This window comes from Maniola hyperantus, chromosome 11 (assembly GCF_902806685.2).
Source record: "Maniola hyperantus chromosome 11, iAphHyp1.2, whole genome shotgun sequence".
NCBI classification, from domain to species: domain Eukaryota; kingdom Metazoa; phylum Arthropoda; class Insecta; order Lepidoptera; family Nymphalidae; genus Maniola; species Maniola hyperantus.
This window is the reverse complement of record NC_048546.1, coordinates 15,106,905-15,127,878: the sequence shown is the minus strand read 5'-3', so window position 1 is coordinate 15,127,878 and position 20,974 is coordinate 15,106,905. Positions and strand designations below refer to the sequence as shown.

At 44.9% G+C, this 20,974-nt stretch overlaps 1 protein-coding gene across 2 annotated transcripts in view; it reads left to right on the top strand.

Annotated features, from left to right (window-relative positions):
- Positions 1–15,617, top strand: part of LOC117986468 (solute carrier family 22 member 6-like) — a 30,677-nt gene extending 15,060 nt beyond the window's left edge. Inside the window, exons 2-9 of one of the 2 annotated variants that reach the window (XR_011237293.1) lie at positions 6,897–7,119; positions 7,943–8,043; positions 9,618–9,772; positions 10,430–10,796; positions 11,256–11,515; positions 11,852–12,033; positions 12,548–13,575; positions 13,615–15,617. Coding sequence is in view for 1 of the 2 variants with exons in the window: in XM_034973300.2 (XP_034829191.1) it covers positions 6,897–7,119; positions 7,943–8,043; positions 9,618–9,772; positions 10,430–10,796; positions 11,256–11,515; positions 11,852–12,033; positions 12,548–12,709 (1,450 nt within the window). In the remaining variant the exon portion in view is untranslated. Of the gene's footprint in view, positions 1–6,896; positions 7,120–7,942; positions 8,044–9,617; positions 9,773–10,429; positions 10,797–11,255; positions 11,516–11,851; positions 12,034–12,547 lie in introns of both variants that reach the window. The other variant, XM_034973300.2, reaches the window with a different exon arrangement.
- Positions 15,618–20,974: the final 5,357 nt, after the last annotated feature.

Sequence of the window (20,974 nt, the reverse complement as noted above, 5' to 3'; positions counted from 1 at the left end):
ATTCAGTGTCACATCGCGCATAAATATGATATCTCTCAATTTTTCTAATAGTATCTTAAATGACCGCGACGGGTCGTTCCCTTTGTTATTGGACCGGCTATCTCCTCGTGGAGTATTTGCTGAGTTGGGCATCTCTTGAGTATTTATCTCTGAATCTGAAGACATATCCCAATCCATGGTGTTACGCGGCTGAGATCTTTTCTTTTGTCGCGATTCGGTGTTTGGTTTGGTTTTATCTTTTTTATACGTTTTAGGTTTTGAGGATCTATTAGGTTCTGAAGAGGGTTTCGTAGCTTCTGCATATGTTTTAGAGTTCTGCTTTGATTGGTTTGTCTCATGATGCTTGGTTGGGTCCTCTTGAGTAGTAAACGCAGGAAAATTATCTTCATTTATAGATACTTTGGATGGCGCTGGAGAAGGAGGTACATAAGTAGTAGCTGCTCGTTTATAAGTGCAGTTGAACTCGGCCATTAACTCTCTGATACGTCTTTCTTTACAATATACAGGGCACGTGCGTAAAAATGCTGTATGCCGCCCCGAGCAGTTCACACATTTAAAGTGGGTTGTCTCACAGTTATCATGATTACCGGCACATTTGGGACAGACTATTTTTTTTGACGGGCAGAATTTTTTTGTGTGTCCATATCTCCAACACTTACTACACTGCGTGACGTGAAATATGTAGCGTTCGACCTTCACTTTCATGCCATATATATAGATATATGGTGGTAAGGAAGAACCTTTAAATCCAAGACGTATAGTTTCGCTCTCAGTCCAATCAGATTCTTCAGATTCTCTTCGGAACAATCGTTTAATTGAGACAACTTCTATGTCAGACGTAATACTATTTTGAATATCTTTTATATCAACATCCAATTCGATGTCTCTTATGGTGCCGTATGACACAGATACCTCTTGCGATTTATAGCATTTCCAGCCCTTCTCTTGAAATACTTTAGATGTGATTAATTTTTCAGCACTGATTTCATCATCAAATAATATGAAAATTTTGTAAGGAGAAACATATTTCACTTTATATATATTGACAATATTTTCTTCTTTAAGACATCTCGCTAATTCAATTTTTTTAGGGATTTTGTCTTTACAAGTTATACACACTTCAATTTTATCTTGCTCATCTTCTTGGTTATTCGACACTCGTCTGCGATTTTGCCTTTTATGCCTTGAATACACCGTCCACGAGTCTTCTTCATCCACCTCCCGTTGTCTCTTTCTACGTGCGTTGTTTTGCTCATGATTTCTGTAGTCATCCCAATCGTCAGTCTCAGGTAGGTCTTCATTAAAACGTTCCGACCCTTCGTTCATCTCATTTTCGGCTCCCGAATGCACTTCTGCGCTAGCCATTTTCAATATAACGCATATTGCATTCACTCAGTACGGCTGCTAGAACGCCCGCTCGTGCACAGAGCACGCTGCACCTAGCCGCCAAACCGGTTTCGATTATCGCGGTGAGGTAACTCACTCAATGCAACTAAACGCGACCGTATCGCACGGTCTACACCTCAATACTGTCTATTGAGTTCTAATGAGACATGGCTCCAGCGCAATAGCAATTTGTGGGACTTATACCAAAGTGTATCTTATATTGTATTGTAGAAAACTGGTACCAACATATCGCGATTAGCTTATACTGACGTTGTGAGTGAAGTTCCAGCGAAAAGAACAACAATGCGGGGAGTTCGCTACTGCCCTTGACTGCTCCAACTTCATATCAGTCGCGTCGTGACCACGACCCGTGCAACTGGCTCCAAATATCGCCTAGTTAATTGTGGTATATATTCGTTATTTACAATATCAGAGATTATCTATACTTACTTGTTAATTAATAATTTCCGACAATATAATATTATGTCGTAAAAACACATGAGTCGATATCCACGAAAATCATTATTTACTTTTTGAGCAACAAAAGTGCCCGCTAACCGCTAACCGCTAACCGCTAACCGCTAACCGCTAACCGCTAACCGCTAACCGCTAACCGCTAACCGCTAACCGCTAACCGCTAACCGCTAACCGCTAACCGCTAACCGCTAACCGCTAACCGCTAACCGCTAACCGCTAACCGCTAACGGCTAAAGTGTAATGAGTAAAGTAAGTAGTTTGAGTTGTCGTGTGAGTTTATTGCACTCTCCACGTAATCTGAAGTTGCACTCATAAAGCTGTGTTCTTATCTTTATGCTAATTACTTGAGTTCAAGACTTCAAGTCTCGTTTCGCTATAATTGGATGTCAAACTTGTTCAAGACTTCAAGTCTCGTTTCGCTATAGTTGGATGTCAAACTTGTTCTAGATTTTTTATTGTTCCGCTTATTTTTTACGTAAGTAGGTAGGTACCTTTTATCTTTGTCAAGCAAATGCTCTGAAAGCAGCGAAATAGTTAGTTTTCCGCCAAACAACCGGTGGTAGTTACGATCCTGCTTATAGCGATACCTGCTTGACCGGTGGGTGCGGTGGGTGCGGTGGGTGCGGTGGGTGCGGTGGGTGCGATGTCAAACTTGCGTCTGTCTGCGTGCGTGTTCCACCCAGTAGAGTACACAGCTACACCCACGTAACACGTATCAACAAACAGTTAGTCGACATCCACAAGCCGTGTGGTTGACGCTATAATTAGGTACTTTGACCGACTTCGAGGATGAGTGGCACAACTACAAATACTTCGTCTGATTAAACCCTCTGTTAGGTATCTATAGTCGATTACAATCAATGTTTTTGAAGTTAAAATAGAATATAGTTACAACAGTTACAGAGGTCACATGTATACTACACTACACTACACTACACTACACTACACTACCCTATTGTGCTTGCATTTTATTGCATAGATAACTCTTTCATTCATTCATTCATTCTAACCAAAATAAAGCTAAATTCAAAATTATTTTTATTCAACTAAATATGTTCAAACTGCATAGGTTTCAAACAAGCTTTGCTGTGAAACGAACTTCACCAGACAAGCTTTGCTGTGAAACGAACTTCACCAGACAAGCTTTGCTGTGAAACGAACTTTACCAAACAAGCTTTGCTGTGAAACGAACTTTACCAAACAAGCTTTGCTGTGAAACGAACTTCACCAAACAAGCTTTGCTGTGAAACGAACTTCACCAGACAAACTTTGCTGTGAAACGAGCTTCACCAGACAAGCTTTGCTGTAAAACGAATTTCACCAAACAAGCGTTACAATGAAACTCTGAAAATATCAACCAATAAACTTGACTGAAACTTCACAAAGGCCCGATGTCGAGAAGATGCTTTTTTCATTTTTCACTAGCTCATGGCCGCGACTTCGTCTGCGTGGACTACACAAATTTCAAATCCCTGTTTTACCCCTTGGGACTGAGTTTTTAAAAATTCTTTCTTATCGGATATCTACGTCATAATAGCTATCCAGTAGTTTGGAATAGTTTAGTCTGTGCGTTGATAGATCAGTCAGTCAGTTAGTTAGTCAGCTTTTCCTTTTATACATACAGATATCACATAATCATTTATCATTTCCTTTCAATGACGCGAGTGAGGCTCGAGACTAACAACATTAATCTCACCGTTTATTATATATTTTTATCTCGACGACCTTTGATTACTCAGACTGCAATTTATTCAAATTATCCATTTAACTTACAAAAAGTTTAAGTCAATTTGGAAAATTTCCAAGTTATGTTTGTCTCACTTGACCCTGAACGAACCCATGCAGTCAGTTACGACTGACTGACTAATTAACTAATCAAGCCGCAGGCAAGTTGATAGACAAATTTATTTTAGTCGATCATTATTTTCGCTGACGGGAATGTAGGGAGATAGGATACATCTACATGTACAATGTAAGGGTAACATTGAAGTAGTGGCGTGCGGACCATAGTGCCATAGTGTCATAGTGCCATAGTACCATAGTGCCATAGTGCCATAGTGCCATAGTGCCTTAGTGCCATAGTACCATAGTGTCATAGTGCCATAGTGTCATAGTGCCATAGTACCATAGTGCCATGGTGCCATAGTGTCATAGTGTCATAGTGTCATAGTGCCATAGTACCATAGTACCATAGTGCCATAGTGCCATAGTGCCATAGTGCCATAGTGCCATAGTGTCATATTGCCATAGTGCCATAGTGCCATAGTGCCATAGTGCCATAGTGCCATAGTGCCATAGTGCCATAGTGTCATAGTGTCATAGTGCCATAGTATCATAGTGCCATAGTACCATAGTGCCATAGTGCCATAGTGCCATAGTGCCATAGTGCCATAGTGCCATAGTGCCATAGTGTCATAGTGCCATAGTACCATAGTGCCATAGTGCCATAGTGCCATAGTGCCATAGAGCCATAGAGGCATGGAAGCTTACCCATCCCAAGAGATATCCACAAAATAAGAAAGTACTCTATGGTCTAGACTCTCTCATCCTGAGAGGAGACCTGTGTTCAGTAGCGGACCGGCGATGGGTTTATCGTGATAATGGTACGGAACCCTTCGTGCGCGAATCCGACTCGCACTTGGCCGGTGTTTGAATGATACCTATCTTGTGAGTTGACATGGTCGCTCGTATATACAACCTACCTACCGGTTAGTCTTGTAACCAATGAAATTATGATGTAGTTTAATAATTACGTAATAAGCATAATATAGTACTTTCTATGTAGTCGGTCGGTGTGTCACTTCACTGCGATCTACTTAGCCTGCAGGTGAAGGCCCTTCTCGCGAAAGGCCACAGCTTCCATGGGGCATGACAATTATAACTTTCAACAGATACCGTCATACCGACCTACTTGGATATATGAATGTCCAAAGCAGGCCGTCATAAATCACAATACGATGTACCTACCTACTCGTGTGGTCTAGACTCTAGCCAGTAGCCATAGATATGACCTACAAGTCGTACCGGCCAAGTGCGAGTCAGACTCGCGCGCCGGTACCGCAAGGGAGTCGCAGCAGTCAGGCACACGACGAGGGCACCTGGCTGCTACCCTAAGGGCCGGTTGTTTCAACAAACTTTGACGGACACGTAACCTTTAAATATGGCGCTAACGAACGTAAGGAAAGAAAAAGCGTTGATTCAGCATCTATTAGCGCTAACGTTCGTTAAAAAGTTACGTTTACGTTAACCAGTGCTGGCGCCATTGGTGATCGTCAAATCAGTTCGTAACTTCATACTTCTTACAAACGGAATATTTTATTTACAAATTATAATGGAATCAATTTAATTCAAAGCTTTTAATGATAGTTTTTTTGAAGATTTTGTAAGAAAGAAAAAGTGTTTAAAATGCGAAGTAGCAATATTAATAACTATGTATATAATTTAATATACTTAAAATGAAATAAGAAAAGGATACGGAGAAGTAAGTTAATTTTTAGGGTTAGTTTCGCAACCAAAATAACAATGACGAACAGTTTTTTGTACAATGAAGCAACGCACTTAAATTAACAGATGTTAAAGTTCGTCTACGTCCGTTAAATTTTAACGAACGGATCTTACGAAGACCAATGGTTTGAAACAACCGGCCCTAAGAGCTTATTCAACTTTCCTAAATCATTATCTAGTCATGGTAATTTTAAGTTATATTTGAATGAAAAAATCGATGTGGTCTGCAATGTTGGCTACAAGTCCGGATTACTTTGCGCGCCATCGAAATCGAACAATTTACTTATAAATTGCTTTTTGGGCAAAGTATCATGTGGTATGATTGAGTGGCAAAGTTGGCTCGTTTGACGGTAATTATACCATTCAGGACGTCTTATTTAGGAAGGTGGAGCCCTTAAACAAGTAGATACGTAGGACAAGTGTGACGGCAACTAGCACGTTTATATTTAGCCTCCGCTGTCCGTCCGTCCACTCACTAACGGGCTGTACCCATCTCGTGAACCGTACTAGGTAAACAATTCTAATTTTCACATACCTATTATCTAATATGTACTTATTTCTATTCCTACTATATCAGCAATGAATATGTATTTCGAAATGGCCGCCATGAAAATTTAAAGAAAATTGAAAACATGGCCCCACCAACCTCTCGGTTATATGGGCCGAATCGCGGGAGGGCGCCCGTTCGGTACTTGCTCTTGGCATTTCCCGGGGCGCCTTCTTGACTCCCTACAAATTATTTTATGTCTCCTCCTTGTCCCTTATGCTCACTCTCCCCCCTTGGGGGCTAGACGTCACTAACACAGCTGTGATCTCCGCTGCTGCTCCTCCGTGGTGCCGGCCTGGCACCTGCACGCTCCGAGCTGCTTCGCCTCTTATGCCAATGGTGCGCGAATTCCCGTAGCCGGTTGTAGTTCCCCGCCGATGAGACGAGGTCCGTGTAGAAGACCGGCCCCGCTTCCCCGCGTACGAAAATTAAAAAGTGTTATTTGTTGCACGATGGCACGGAACCGTTCGTATGCGAGTCCGACTCGCACTTGGCCGGTATGTATTATTATACCGACTGGATAGCCAGGTGCCGGTCGCCGCCATGGCGAACTAAAAATAGCCGTCCATACCTACGTACCCCTCGGCCCGTCACGTGACTACAACTTAACACGAGTTGACCTGCGGCTCATTCGCCAACTCCGTGTCTTACACTGACCGATAGCCACCGGGTGCCGAGTGTGTCGCTCAGTGGCCTTACTGATCCAGCACACTTTATACTGTTGTAGTTGCTGCTAACTTAGTTAAGCGGTCCACGACGGCACAAGCACTTGGATACAAATTTTTATTATTTATATTAAACTTAACGAATCAGGTACATATATTTTCTACTTTTTCGAGGTTTTGTGTCGGGGTTCTTTTAATTTTAAATTCATTTTTTAAGTCATTTACGACGTTTTATATCGATTTTATGAATATCTTTAGTTTTATGAAAGATCTCAAGGTTTTTATGATAGGTACCTACACTTTACTTGTTTTCCCAGTTGCCACGTACCGGAATGCGAGGACAACAGCACGCTGCGGGGCCCGGTGCCGGCGCCGGCGTGGGCGCCGGACTGGGCCGGCTGGGCGCTGCCGCCGGAGTCGCCGGAGTGCCGCCGGCGCGCGGCGCGCGGCGGCGCCTGCAGCCGGGCCGCCTTCGACAACGCCACCGAGCTGGAGTGCGAGGACTTCGTGTACCAGCACCACGGCAGCATCGTGGCCGAGGTGGGTGTCATCAGTGACGATAATCAGCGGCATATCGCATGCGAAAATCAACAGCTTGTTTCAAAGAGATTTGCATTAAAATTCTGACATAAAAACAAGATTCCGTCGAGTGCGGAGTTTAATGACCCATCTGCATGAAGCCTCCAAGCACGGCATCCCCTCCATTTTTTATTTAGTTTTTATATTTAGTTTTTATATTTAGTTTTTACATTACAAAATCACAAATAAATTGAAAGTTACGAGCTAGAAAATACAAAGTACAAAAAGATGTCAAAGGAACTAGAAAATACAAAGAACAAAAGGGTTTCGTGTGTGCGCTAACGGTGCTCCTGCCTCAGCATAATGCTGCATGCTGCAGTGTGTCACTGCTGCAGTGTGTCACTGCTGCAGCGTGTCACTGCTGCAGCGCTGATGTTTAGACAGCCGTGATGTCACGATTATTATGTGTTCTTTGAATTGTAATACCTTACACTATACGCTTTTACTATATAGACTACACTAAACAGATCAAAAGGCACTAGATCTGATTTGATGACACTGCACATTCTCGTAGGTTATGGGAGCTAAGCTGGAAGGTCGGGGTTCACCGCGCTCGCTCGTAAGACGCAGGAGTTCAAGGGTGTTTCTCGCAGGATAAGGTCAACTTTGCGTAAGAGACACCCCGGCGCACGTTTTTGAGAGTTCCAAGAGTGTATTGAGTGTTGTTGAGGATGGCCACCGAAGAGGTTTCAGTGGCCAGTCGTTCCACGTAACCTGAACTCTCTCAGAGCAGGAACAACGCCGCAATGGTCGCATGCTGTAATTTGCTTTCCTGTATTTCCAGTTCGACCTGGCGTGCCAGGAGTGGAAGCGCACGCTGGTGGGCACGGTGCACAACGTGGGCATGCTGGTGTCGCTGCCCATCATGGGCTACGTCTCTGACAAGTAAGATGTTGCGTCCTATCGCAGGCCACATGAGCGCTTTCCATCTATGATCGTGGTCAAGCGTGTGTCTTGTTAGTGAATAAAAAGTTGAATGTACGTTGGAGTGAATATTGGCCCGTGAGCAGATCGTTTGAGTCTCACTGTAGAAGTAGCCCTATTGTGACTCTCACGGTTAGAGGGAGATAGCTAATTGCATTTAGACTCTTATTAGAACGTAACAAAATGAATACTTTTTGTCCTTACCTTGGCCACTTTTTTTTGTTTGTCAAGATGTATTTGTACGTGAGATCTTGACAAACAACGTGAAGTGAGGTTATGTTGACTCAAGTATTTTAAAGAAATAGGTAATTGATTTGTTTCGTTGTTTTTTGTTTTTGAATTTATTGTGCAATTGTGGGTTGCGGATGCAGTACCCATACTACTAGGCTACAATAGCCGAAACGAACTTAAAATAGAAGGAATAACATTTCACAAGTAAGTACCTCTGCTTGAGCGAGAGGGACTGAGAGGGCCTCGCTAGTTGCATATCTGTCGGGTAGGTGTATATCTGTGGTCTGAGTTGACCAGTAGGTAGGTATAGTAGGTACCACCACTTGTATAAGTTGCTTCGGCAAAATTCGCTCGCGCACAAAAGCGCATCCCAACGCCGACTAAAACCGAATGTACACAATGAAATACAGACTTTATAGCTTGACGGTAAGATTTTAAACACAAGAATAATAACAGTCTCTATCTCGCTCATAGCCCGCGCCACAGATATGTTCAGATTTGCAACTAGCGTGGCCCCCCCAGTCCCTCTCGCTCAAGCAGATTTTCTTACTTGTGAAATGTCATTCCTTCTACACTTCACGTTGTTTGTCAAATACTCACGTACAAATACATTTTGACAAACAAAAAAAAGTGGGCACGGTGATAAGGACAAAACATAATCATTTTGTCACGTTCTAACAAGAGCTTAAACGCATTTAGCTGTCTCGCTCTAACAGTAAGTGTCACAATAGGGCTACTTCTAACAGTCCTTATTCTGAGGCCCGCGCGTACAAACATGGCTTGGAAGCAGCCACTAATAGCGGACGGACGCGCGCTGTGATTGGCTGAGATATTTTCCCGCCATTCAAAGATAAGATTGAGAAGTGAGCCGGCGATGGGTTGATCATGATGATGACTTATTTCCCTTTAACCATGCTGTGACGTCACATGACCTTTACCTGTAGGTACCGTACTAATTACATAAACTAATCACTCGATTAGAAAATGATACAAACCGATTAGGTTGATAACGTAATTAGAGATAAGTAAAACTAGTTTATCCGGGAGTTAGCAATATTTATCTAATAAGAATCTGGTCAGGGCTTTACATAATTACATAGGTACTTATTTAGATTCATTTGAATAGGTATTTCTGCAATAAGTTATGTAATTTTTCAGTAAATACCTACTTTAAGACATTTAACTTCTGAAAGCGTCCAAAACTTTATAGCAAGCAGGCAGAAATCTAAGCCAAGCAGGTAACTTAGTCCTTACTGCTTTCGGTTAGGTTTGAAACTTTGAATAATGTTCGTTGTTGTTCCCAGATGGGGGCGGCGGGCGGCGCTGGTGGCGAGCGGCGCGGGCGCCGGCGCGCTGGGGCTCTGCAAGTCGCTGGCGGGCTCCTACCCCGCCTACCTCGCGCTCGAGTTCCTGGAGACCGCGCTCGGGGCCAGCGTCTACCCCGCCGCCTTTGTCCTCAGTTCGTTTTTATCTCTATATTCATTCTAAATCATGCCGAAACCTCATCGTTGGACGTAGACCGTCTTCCCCACGCCACGAACTCCCATTGTCTTCATCGTGATCGTCACTACGAAATACAATTCGGCAGCCTTCATTGGGTTAAATCGGCTCCTTACAACCTTCTCAGTTCGAAAAAATGCAACATGAAGATGAAGAAATTTTTGATCGTCAAAACTATGCAAGTTGGGAAGAATATAAAATTGGTAGATAGGAAGTCTTTCTTGCAAAATAGTCATAGAGTGAAAAAATGAGCTGTTTACTTTTGGACATGTTTGTTTGAGATCTTATAGAGAAGTAGGAGTAGAAAGTATACTTAGTAATATTAAGTAAGTATATCAATGAAATTTAGTGCAACAAAGCAGAAATTGAAAAGGCATTATAGTGACGATTGTAATGTTTTGATTGATTGCAAGTTGTACGACGACAATCGTTAACCTAAAGAAGACATTATGTAATCTAGTGGCACAGTTGTGACTCAACAGATTGTGAAGGTCACATTGTAACAACTTATTGTAAAAACTGGTGACCGTAGGATCTGGGTTACAATTGTAAGCAGACCTTTAGTAAATGGAAAGAGCTGGAAATGTCGCGATGTCAACAATTTGGATGTTTCCAGTGATCGAGTGGTTGGGCGTGGAGCACAGAATCCTGGCGAGTCTGCTGCTCGGCATCCCGCTGTCGGCCGGCGCCGCGTCGCTGGCTCTGCTGGACTACCTGACGGGCTACTGGCGCACCTGGGCCCGCTTCGCGTACCCCCCTTCCTTCCTGCTCCTCCTGTACCCGTGGGTGCTGCCGGAGAGCATCAGATGGCTCGTGGCGCGAGGCAAGGTGCCGCAAGCTATCCGCGTCATCAAGCAAGCCGCGCGAGCTAACAGGGTCACGATACCCGAGGACGCGCTGGACAAGATGCTGGCGAAAGATCAAGTCACCAACAAAATGGAGGCGATTGTGGAAGAGGAGAGTCTTTTCTCGGCCTTTATTAAGTAAGTGAACAAAGTAATCTAAGAAATTAAATTTCCTTAAAGGCGAACCTTGAATACAGTTTTTTTGTTTGCATTCCGTAAGTTATGTTTCCTGAAGAGACAATAAGGACAATACTGATTTCAATCAGATATCTACCGGCACCTAGTCTCCCGATGTGAACTTATCCAATACCTGCAGCAATTTTGAACAGAACCATAAAATTGGGTACGCATCGGTTCATCGTCTATAGCTATAGTGTCCTTGGTTATGAACATCTGTGAAATTTCCACCGATTTGTTTCAAGCAATATTATCAAAACGTAGACAACATAGAAACGCTTTATTTTTATACAAACTCCTGAAGGGCGGCCATGCATTGCCGGTTGATTTGGCGCTGTTCATGTTCGGCGGTGATCACTTAACATTAGGGGACCCGCCTGCTAGTTTGCTCACTATTTCTATTCCACCTGTCATCACCAGATACGGCGCGCTGCGGCGGCGACTGCTGGTGTGCTTCGCGTGGTGGTCGTGCGCGGTGTTCGTGTTCTACGGGCTAGCCGTGCGCGCGCACGCGCTGGCCGGCTCAGCGCACGCCAACTACGCGCTGCTGGCGGCGGCCGAGCTGCCGGCGCTGCTGCTCAACACGCTGCTGCTGGACCGCGTGGGGCGGCGCCCGCTGCTCACGGCGGCCTTCCTGCTCACTGCAGTGGCGCTCATCGCCATCCCCTGCTTGCCGGAGCGTGAGTATTATTAATTCTCGAGACAGCTCTCTGTTGAAAGCTAGAAATTCAAGCAAATAAAACTCATTTTTGGCGACATACACTGCTGCACGATGTTCGTCCATGTTACGACGGAGATCATTGTTCTATAAGCAACACTCTCTCATAATGAAACTATTCGTTGTTTTATTTTGGTACTAGCGCCTGCACGCAATGGTTGGTACTAGCGCCTGCGCGCAATGGTTGGTACTAGCGCCTGCGCGCAATGGTTGGTACTAGCGCCTGCGCGCAATGGTTGGGGCTATTGGAAGCTTTTGAGTCGAGGCTGGGACTAACGTAGTATTTTCTGTGTTTCAGATGAGAACGGCTTGGGCACAGCGCTGTTCCTGGCGGGCAAGATGGGCGCTACCATGGCGCTGAACGCCCTGTACGTGTACACAGCCGAGCTGTTCCCCACTCGCGCCAGGCAGAGGCTGCTGGCGGCGTGCTCCACCTGCGGCAGGATAGGCGCCATCCTAGCGCCGCAGACGCCGCTCTTGGTAAGCAGTCAGCTCAGCGCTGTTCCTGCAGGCGTGACCAGGAATATTATCAACTTTGATGCCTACTTGGCTTGTTAACTATGTGCCCTGCCAATTGCCACTTCAGCTTCGTAACGTCCGTTACTCTAGTTCTCCTACATATTTCCTCATTTCTGATTTGATCCTGTAGAGAAACTCCAAGCTCAGCTCTCTCCATAGCTCGCTGAGTGGCTGCGGAATAGCCGACAGACGAAGTGACCCCGAGATTCTGGAATGGCGACCTCGCACCTGAAAGCGCAGAGTTGGAACACCCCCACTTAGTGGACAGACTGGATTGAGGCGCTGCAAGACCGTGGCGTATGGAAGTCCGTACAAAAGACCTATGTCGTCAAAAATGAGTTAGATGAAGTTATTAGTTGTGTAGTTCGTGCACATATTATTATTGTAACGGGCAACTACGGAACCTACACTGCGCATGTCAGTTTTTGTATAAGTAGGTAGGTACATAGATTTGATCGTGACCGCATGTTTTCAGGCGGCTTACGGCGCGTGGGTGCCCACCACCTTGCTGGGCGCCCTGCCGCTGGCCAGCGCGGCGCTGACGCGGCTGGTGCCCGACACGCTGGGCCGGCGGCTGCCGGACTCCTTCGCGGACCTGGACCACTCCGCCGCCACCACCGACACGGACATCCCTTAGACACTCTCTTCTATCTCCTCTCCGACAACTGGTGGGAAACTTTAAGATTTTCCCGATAAAAGACAAATGTTTGTAATAATGTATGGTGGTCGCCACAGTTGACATCAGATGGCGCTTCTCGCACTCATATAAAACAAACAATCGGCAATCACGATTCACGAGATACGAATCTAAGACAGCAGCAACTCACAACTATCCCACTAGATGGCACCACAGGTATCTTTAATCTGAAGTGAAAGTGGAACATGCGCCCTGAATCACGCTGATGAAGTTTTTCACTATACACAAGTTTCAAGATACAGAGGTCAGACCACTGACCGGCTGGGCGCCTCTGTGCTGGGCGCCTCTGTGCTGGGCGCCTCTGTGCTGGGCGCCTCTGTGCTGGGCGCCTCTGTGCTGGGCGCCTCTGTGTCGGGCGCCTCTGTGCCGGGCGCCTCTGTGCTGGGCGCCTCTGTGCTGGGCGCCTCTGTGCTGGGCGCCTCTGTGCTGGGCGCCTCTGTGCTGGGCGCCTCTGTGCTGGGCGCCTCTGTGCTGGGGTGCTCGGCGAAGATCTTCCTGTCGTTGTAATGTCCTTTACATTACCTGAGACTAACTTACCTTGCATACCAACACAAGCCTGTGATTTCGTCTGCGTGCAATATTTGTTGTCTCATGGGATATGAGCTATAACCGGCGTGATCTGGAACCATGTAACACACAGACAGATACACGGTCTATCTATCTTGAACTTGTTTACATCTGTGGTTTAGATATTTAATTTATCTAATTTATTTATGAGACTAGCTAGCGTTTGTAGTGTTTTCTTAAAAAAAAAAAAGATTTAGGAATAAAGGTTAAACAGAGGCTTCCACTTGTTGAGTGTCACTGTAGGTACGGGTAGTGGGTACAGGAGTAGGTACGGGTAGTGGGTACAGGAGTAGGTACGGGTAGTGGGTACACGGTAGGTACGGGTAGTGGGTACACGGTAGGTATGGGTAGTGGGTACAGGAGTAGGTATCTGATAACTTAACATCAAATCAATCACTTTTTATTTCTAATCACTACGAAATTGTGGCCATGTTCCCAGGTAGCGTGCAGCCAAACTGTCGGCCGCTAAGTATCTCGCAAGTTTCCCACCAGTTGTGTGGAACCATGGGTTCATGGATCTCAACGTAAGCTACATTTATTGATAAGGGTGAACGGGTTAGCGCCACGTCGCCACGTCGCCACGTCGCCACGTCGCGTCTCAGTGCATTGACGGAGCCGGGGACATTAATATAGCTTTAATTTTTTTATATTATTTAAAGCACAAATATGACATTAAGCTAGCAAGTATGTGGAATCCAGTGGTAGAACTGTGCAGTGTGCAGTTTGCAGTGTGCAGTGTGCAGTGTGCAGTGTGCAGTGTGCACCCCAGGACAGCGTCGACATCCAAAGTTAATGTAACGTTGTGAGTATATTTTGCCGGACAGCTCGTGAAGGTCCAGCGAAACAAACAAGAAAGAGGGTAGTTCGTTACTGCCCTTGACAGCTCGAACTTCATCTCTCGCAGCGCCGCAGTCCCGTCGTGACCACGTCGTGACCACGTCGTGACCACGTCGTGACCACAGAGTACATTGGTATAATGTCGTGACCACGACCCGTGCAACTGAGTCGAAATATCGGCAGATGAAAATCAATTTTACATTTTAATCAAGGAACATATTTACTCTAATTATAATCAAGGATCATATTATTTACTCTAATTATAACGTCGCAAATGACACGATTTTGTCGATAAATAGGTATTACCTAGAGGTCATAAATATTACTAGCTTGTCCCCACGACTTCGTCCGCGTGGACTACACAAACTTCAAATCCCTATTTCACCCCCTTTGAGGTTGAATTTTCAAAAATCCTTTCTTAGCTGACGTCTACGTCATAATAGCTATCTGCTGCCAAACAGCTCGATCCGTCCAGTTAGTTGGTTAGAGCTGCGCGTTGACTTATCAACTTATCAGTCAGTCAGCTTTTCCTTTTAGGTATTTATATTTAGATAATCTCATCTTACGGCCATTACGGCCATGTAGCACGCGGCACGAAAGCCAGAAAGTGATATCGGTGACACAATATACTCTCTGCATCATGTTACTCACTGCTGAGGGTCTTCACCCTTTTACATTTTACGCTCATCATAATGGCAGGAGTTTTCCTTGGGATAGTAATGCAGAGATGCTTCCTCATACGACTCGACTAAGAGATCAACATTTCGACGCTTTTAGTAACATTTAATAGGTACCTAAAAATCGGCCTGGAGCTAAAATGTCGTCTAAAAAGGCGCCTGGCTAGACTTGCATCATGAATTTAAGTTTATATGTTGTATTGAGAGTTAATACTTACGTAAGTTTTCGAATTATTAGTTTTAAGGACCAGATAAAGTGATAATTCTGTTGTAAGTTCACAATCTCTACAAAATGACTCTCACGCGCCATTTTAACTCTATGGGTCAGTTACTGTCCTGTCAAAAGTAAGGTTCTCCTTTAAAATAAGGACTAAAATCGTACTTTGGACATGAAAATTGAAACAAAAAGTTAAAATGTCGCGTGAGGAGTTAAATTTTACGTGTTTTACACTAAAATGACAGGTCTAAATATATCGTTATCTCTTTCATAATGCTCTCTGCGGACAAAGATAGCACTAAACTGAGACCTGTCCATTTAGTTTAGAGATCGTGTCGACTCAGCAGAGGGAGCCACAGTCAATGCACTGGACGTTATAATGACAAATTGTTATGTAATTGATAATTAAAAATTAATAATTTTTCTAATTCGTAAAAATTAATACCTAAGTATAGATTTCGTAATTTTGTAAGACAAAATTAGAAGTAAGATTGATAACATGTCTGAAGTGACAATAAACAGTTTTGATACGATCGCAATATTTGCTCAATTTGGTGGTTTCATTTTTCCTTCCTGATGTGGTGTTTTATGAAGTGATAGCAGCAACCGCGCAAGGCTCCCAAGGCGCTGCAATGACGACCTCGCACCGACACGTGGAGCATCGATAGACCTCCCACTAGATAGGCGACATGGCCACTAAAGTCCCCTCGGTGGATACGTCGGAGGCAGCGGCCCTCCGACCTCACGTACCTCGCTTCGAAGCTCGGCTGCTTGTGTCGCAGCAACTAGGTCATACAGATGGTAAAGTGAACCATTCAGACCGCTCAGAGCAATGAAGTCTTTTCGACCGGGACTGTTGAACGGATACGAAGATCCATGCAGGAGATAGTACAGTGCACAAGTGTGCGCGCATGTACGAGTAGGTACAGTGCACAAGTGTACGCGCATGTACGAGTAGGTACAGTGCACAAGTGTGCGCACAAACACAGGTGCACTGTCATGATCCGATCATGTCCGATAGCTATTATAGAAATAATTAGGTGTAGAATCGATGAATTTGCACGCTATGCGAGGTACAGGGGCATAACAATGCTAACTTTACAAATCTGAGTTGCTCCTAGGATTCCTAAGAATTTCTTTACAGAAAAATCGATAATGTTCTTGTACTTTATGCTACGCTAGCCATGACACCGACGAAGCAGTTGGCTGACTCCGTACGTGTTCTATGGAAGAGCCCTATGCACGTCGTCGCAAAGTCTGCATCACCAGCGTCCACGACGACCGAGAGCAGGCCATGACCTAGAGCTTTGTGTCTACCGATCGTATTGTCTGCGGTGTTCAGGCAAGCATCCGAGTTGTCGGCGCGTTCAGTGCTCTGCTTGCCGCTCTTCTGTTCAGTCTATATTTAGATTTGTTTCAAATGATTCTTGATTGGATTTAAGAAATATTTTATAGTATAATATTTTTTAAATAATCTGTATACCTAATTAGTGAACATAGTGACTTTTGGTTGTTAGTTACCTAGCAAGAGAATACATAGTTAGTACCTTGTAATTAAGTATTTGTGGGATCTAAGAAAATAAACAGTTTGTAAAGATTTTGGATCACCCAAAAACTCGTAATAATGTTCGATTGGCGTTAACTAAGACTGCAGAGTTGTTGGCATCAAACATAAGCAAAGCCGTCAGAAGCTTTATCTAAAGACTAAAGTCGTAATGATTTTCGGTTGCCTGAGAATGTTTCACAAAATGTGTGGCAGAAAGGCCAAAAACCGTGAGGCAGAGCGGCGGCGCGAGGGCGGGCGGCGCGAGGGCGGGCGGGGCGAGCACGTGGACCTGGAGCGAGTGGCGCGCGAGCTGGGCTACCTGGGGCGGTTCCACCTGCGCGTGTACGCGCTGGTGGCGCTGGCGGCGCTGCAGGTGGGGCTGCTGCACGTGTCCTACATATTCCTGGCCGCGGATGTGCCGTACAGGTAAAACTTGAATTCAATTGAGAGGGTCTCCTTTTCTAACGTCTCTTCTAATAAATTGTGAACTTCAATTTTTTCTCTAGTTTGTCTACATACACTCTTGGGGTAAGTTTTCTTTATACTGTTCATAAAGATAAGCGTTATACGGTTAAATGCTTTGGAACAGTCCACAATACATTTTCAATGATCTCTATGGTCATGTAAGTACATGCGAATTGCGATGTATTGTTGGGTATTGTGGTAGAAACTCGAAAACCTACCTGTTGTAATGGTTGGTTTGGTTTTCATCAATGCCTGGTGCTATTCTACTCGGAATGATTGATGACGTACAGACAGACAGACAGCGGGAAGCGACTTTATTTAATACTATGTAAAGAGAAGATACAGATGGAAGCTACGAGGAAATTCCCTGTACCTAGTTAGTTATTATCACGTACACACACACACACACAGGGATAACTGCACTCGAGGTGACGCACCTTATTGATGTATTGACATAATGACGTCATCGTTAATGTTAACGTTAATGTTAACTTTACAACGAGGATAATTTCGTGCTACTTTTATGACATTTGGTTTCTACACGGATAGGCCGTGAAAAGCTAGCAACCAGACAGGACAGACAAACTTTCGCATTTAAGTATAATGATGGGTAGTGGTTGATACCTCACACGTATCCGAAGCTGTAACAGCTTAAAACTTAAGACGTCCGCCTCCTACTCGGGAGGTCGGGGGTTCGATCCCGGGCACGCACCTCCAACTATTGCATGCGATCCATATATAATATTCTACGTGACTATTTGTAGGTATGTTTATGAATAATTTTATCCAAAATTACAACGCAATTTTGGGCAATTCGAACATAATAGAGTATTACTATGTAATTTATTTGCGACTGCAATTATTTGTGTCACAAAGTGACGGTTTGATTGCGTCGGTGACCGAAGGCAATTATTTGTGTCACAAAGTGACGGTGTGATTGCGTCGGTGACCGAAGGCAATTATTTGTGTCACAAAGTGACGGTGTGATTGCGTCGGTGACCGAAGGCAATTATTTGTGTCACAAAGTGACGGTTTGATTGCGTCGGTGACCGAAGGCAATTATTTGTGTCACAAAGTGACGGTGTGATTGCGTCGGTGACCGAAGGCAATTATTTGTGTCACAAAGTGACGGTTTGATTGCGTCGGTGACCGAAGGCAATTATTTGTGTCACAAAGTGACGGTGTGATTGCGTCGGTGACCGAAGGCAATTATTTGTGTCACAAAGTGACGGTGTGATTGCGTCGGTGACCGAAGGCAATTATTTGTGTCACAAAGTGACGGTGTGATTGCGTCGGTGACCGAAGGCAATTATTTGTGTCACAAAGTGACGGTTTGATTGCGTCGGTGACCGAAGGCAATTATTTGTGTCACAAAGTGACGGTGTGATTGCGTCGGTGACCGAAGGCAATTATTTGTGTCACAAAGTGACGGATTGATTGCGTCGGTGACCGAAGGCAATTATTTGTGTCACAAAGTGACGGTTTGATTGCGTCGGTGACCGAAGGCAATTATTTGTGTCACAAAGTGACGGTGTGATTGCGTCGGTGACCGAAGGCAATTATTTGTGTCACAAACTGACGGTTTGATTGCGTCGGTGACCGAAGGCAATTATTTGTGTCACAAACGGTCGGTGTGATTGCGTCGGTGACCGAAGGCAATTATTTGTGTCACAAAGTGACGGTGTGATTGCGTCGGTGACCGAAGGCAATTATTTGTGTCACAAAGTGACGGTGTGATTGCGTCGGTGACCGAAGGCAATTATTTGTGTCACAAAGTGACGGTTTGATTGCGTCGGTGACCGAAGGCAATTATTTGTGTCACAAAGTGACGGTGTGATTGCGTCGGTGACCGAAGGCAATTATTTGTGTCACAAAGTGACGGTTTGATTGCGTCGGTGACCGAAGGCAATTATTTGTGTCACAAAGTGACGGTTTGATTGCGTCGGTGACCGAAGGCAATTATTTGTGTCACAAAGTGACGGTGTGATTGCGTCGGTGACCGAAGGCAATTATTTGTGTCACAAAGTGACGGTGTGATTGCGTCGGTGACCGAAGGCAATTATTTGTGTCACAAAGTGACGGTGTGATTGCGTCGGTGACCGAAGGCAATTATTTGTGTCACAAAGTGACGGTGTGATTGCGTCGGTGACCGAAGGCAATTATTTGTGTCACAAAGTGACGGTGTGATTGCGTCGGTGACCGAAGGCAATTATTTGTGTCACAAAGTGACGGTGTGATTGCGTCGGTGACCGAAGGCAATTATTTGTGTCACAAAGTGACGGTGTGATTGCGTCGGTGACCGAAGGCAATTATTTGTGTCACAAAGTGACGGTGTGATTGCGTCGGTGACCGAAGGCAATTATTTGTGTCACAAACTGACGGTTTGATTGCGTCGGTGACCGAAGGCAATTATTTGTGTCACAAACGGTCGGTGTGATTGCGTCGGTGACCGAAGGCAATTATTTGTGTCACAAAGTGACGGTGTGATTGCGTCGGTGACCGAAGGCAATTATTTGTGTCACAAAGTGACGGTGTGATTGCGTCGGTGACCGAAGGCAATTATTTGTGTCACAAAGTGACGGTTTGATTGCGTCGGTGACCGAAGGCAATTATTTGTGTCACAAAGTGACGGTGTGATTGCGTCGGTGACCGAAGGCAATTATTTGTGTCACAAAGTGACGGTTTGATTGCGTCGGTGACCGAAGGCAATTATTTGTGTCACAAAGTGACGGTTTGATTGCGTCGGTGACCGAAGGCAATTATTTGTGTCACAAAGTGACGGTGTGATTGCGTCGGTGACCGAAGGCAATTATTTGTGTCACAAAGTGACGGTGTGATTGCGTCGGTGACCGAAGGCAATTATTTGTGTCACAAAGTGACGGTGTGATTGCGTCGGTGACCGAAGGCAATTATTTGTGTCACAAAGTGACGGTTTGATTGCGTCGGTGACCGAAGGCAATTATTTGTGTCACAAAGTGACGGTGTGATTGCGTCGGTGACCGAAGGCAATTATTTGTGTCACAAAGTGACGGTTTGATTGCGTCGGTGACCGAAGGCAATTATTTGTGTCACAAAGTGACGGTGTGATTGCGTCGGTGACCGAAGGCAATTATTTGTGTCACAAAGTGACGGTGTGATTGCGTCGGTGACCGAAGGCAATTATTTGTGTCACAAAGTGACGGTGTGATTGCGTCGGTGACCGAAGGCAATTATTTGTGTCACAAAGTGACGGTGTGATTGCGTCGGTGACCGAAGGCAATTATTTGTGTCACAAAGTGACGGTTTGATTGCGTCGGTGACCGAAGGCAATTATTTGTGTCACAAAGTGACGGTGTGATTGCGTCGGTGACCGAAGGCAATTATTTGTGTCACAAAGTGACGGTGTGATTGCGTCGGTGACCGAAGGCAATTATTTGTGTCACAAAGTGACGGTGTGATTGCGTCGGTGACCGAAGGCAATTATTTGTGTCACAAAGTGACGGTGTGATTGCGTCGGTGACCGAAGGCAATTATTTGTGTCACAAAGTGACGGTGTGATTGCGTCGGTGACCGAAGGCAATTATTTGTGTCACAAAGTGACGGTTTGATTGCGTCGGTGACCGAAGGCAATTATTTGTGTCACAAAGTGACGGTGTGATTGCGTCGGTGACCGAAGGCAATTATTTGTGTCACAAAGTGACGGTTTGATTGCGTCGGTGACCGAAGGCAATTATTTGTGTCACAAAGTGACGGTTTGATTGCGTCGGTGACCGAAGGCAATTATTTGTGTCACAAAGTGACGGTGTGATTGCGTCGGTGACCGAAGGCAATTATTTGTGTCACAAACTGACGGTTTGATTGCGTCGGTGACCGAAGGCAATTATTTGTGTCACAAACGTTCGGTGTGATTGCGTCGG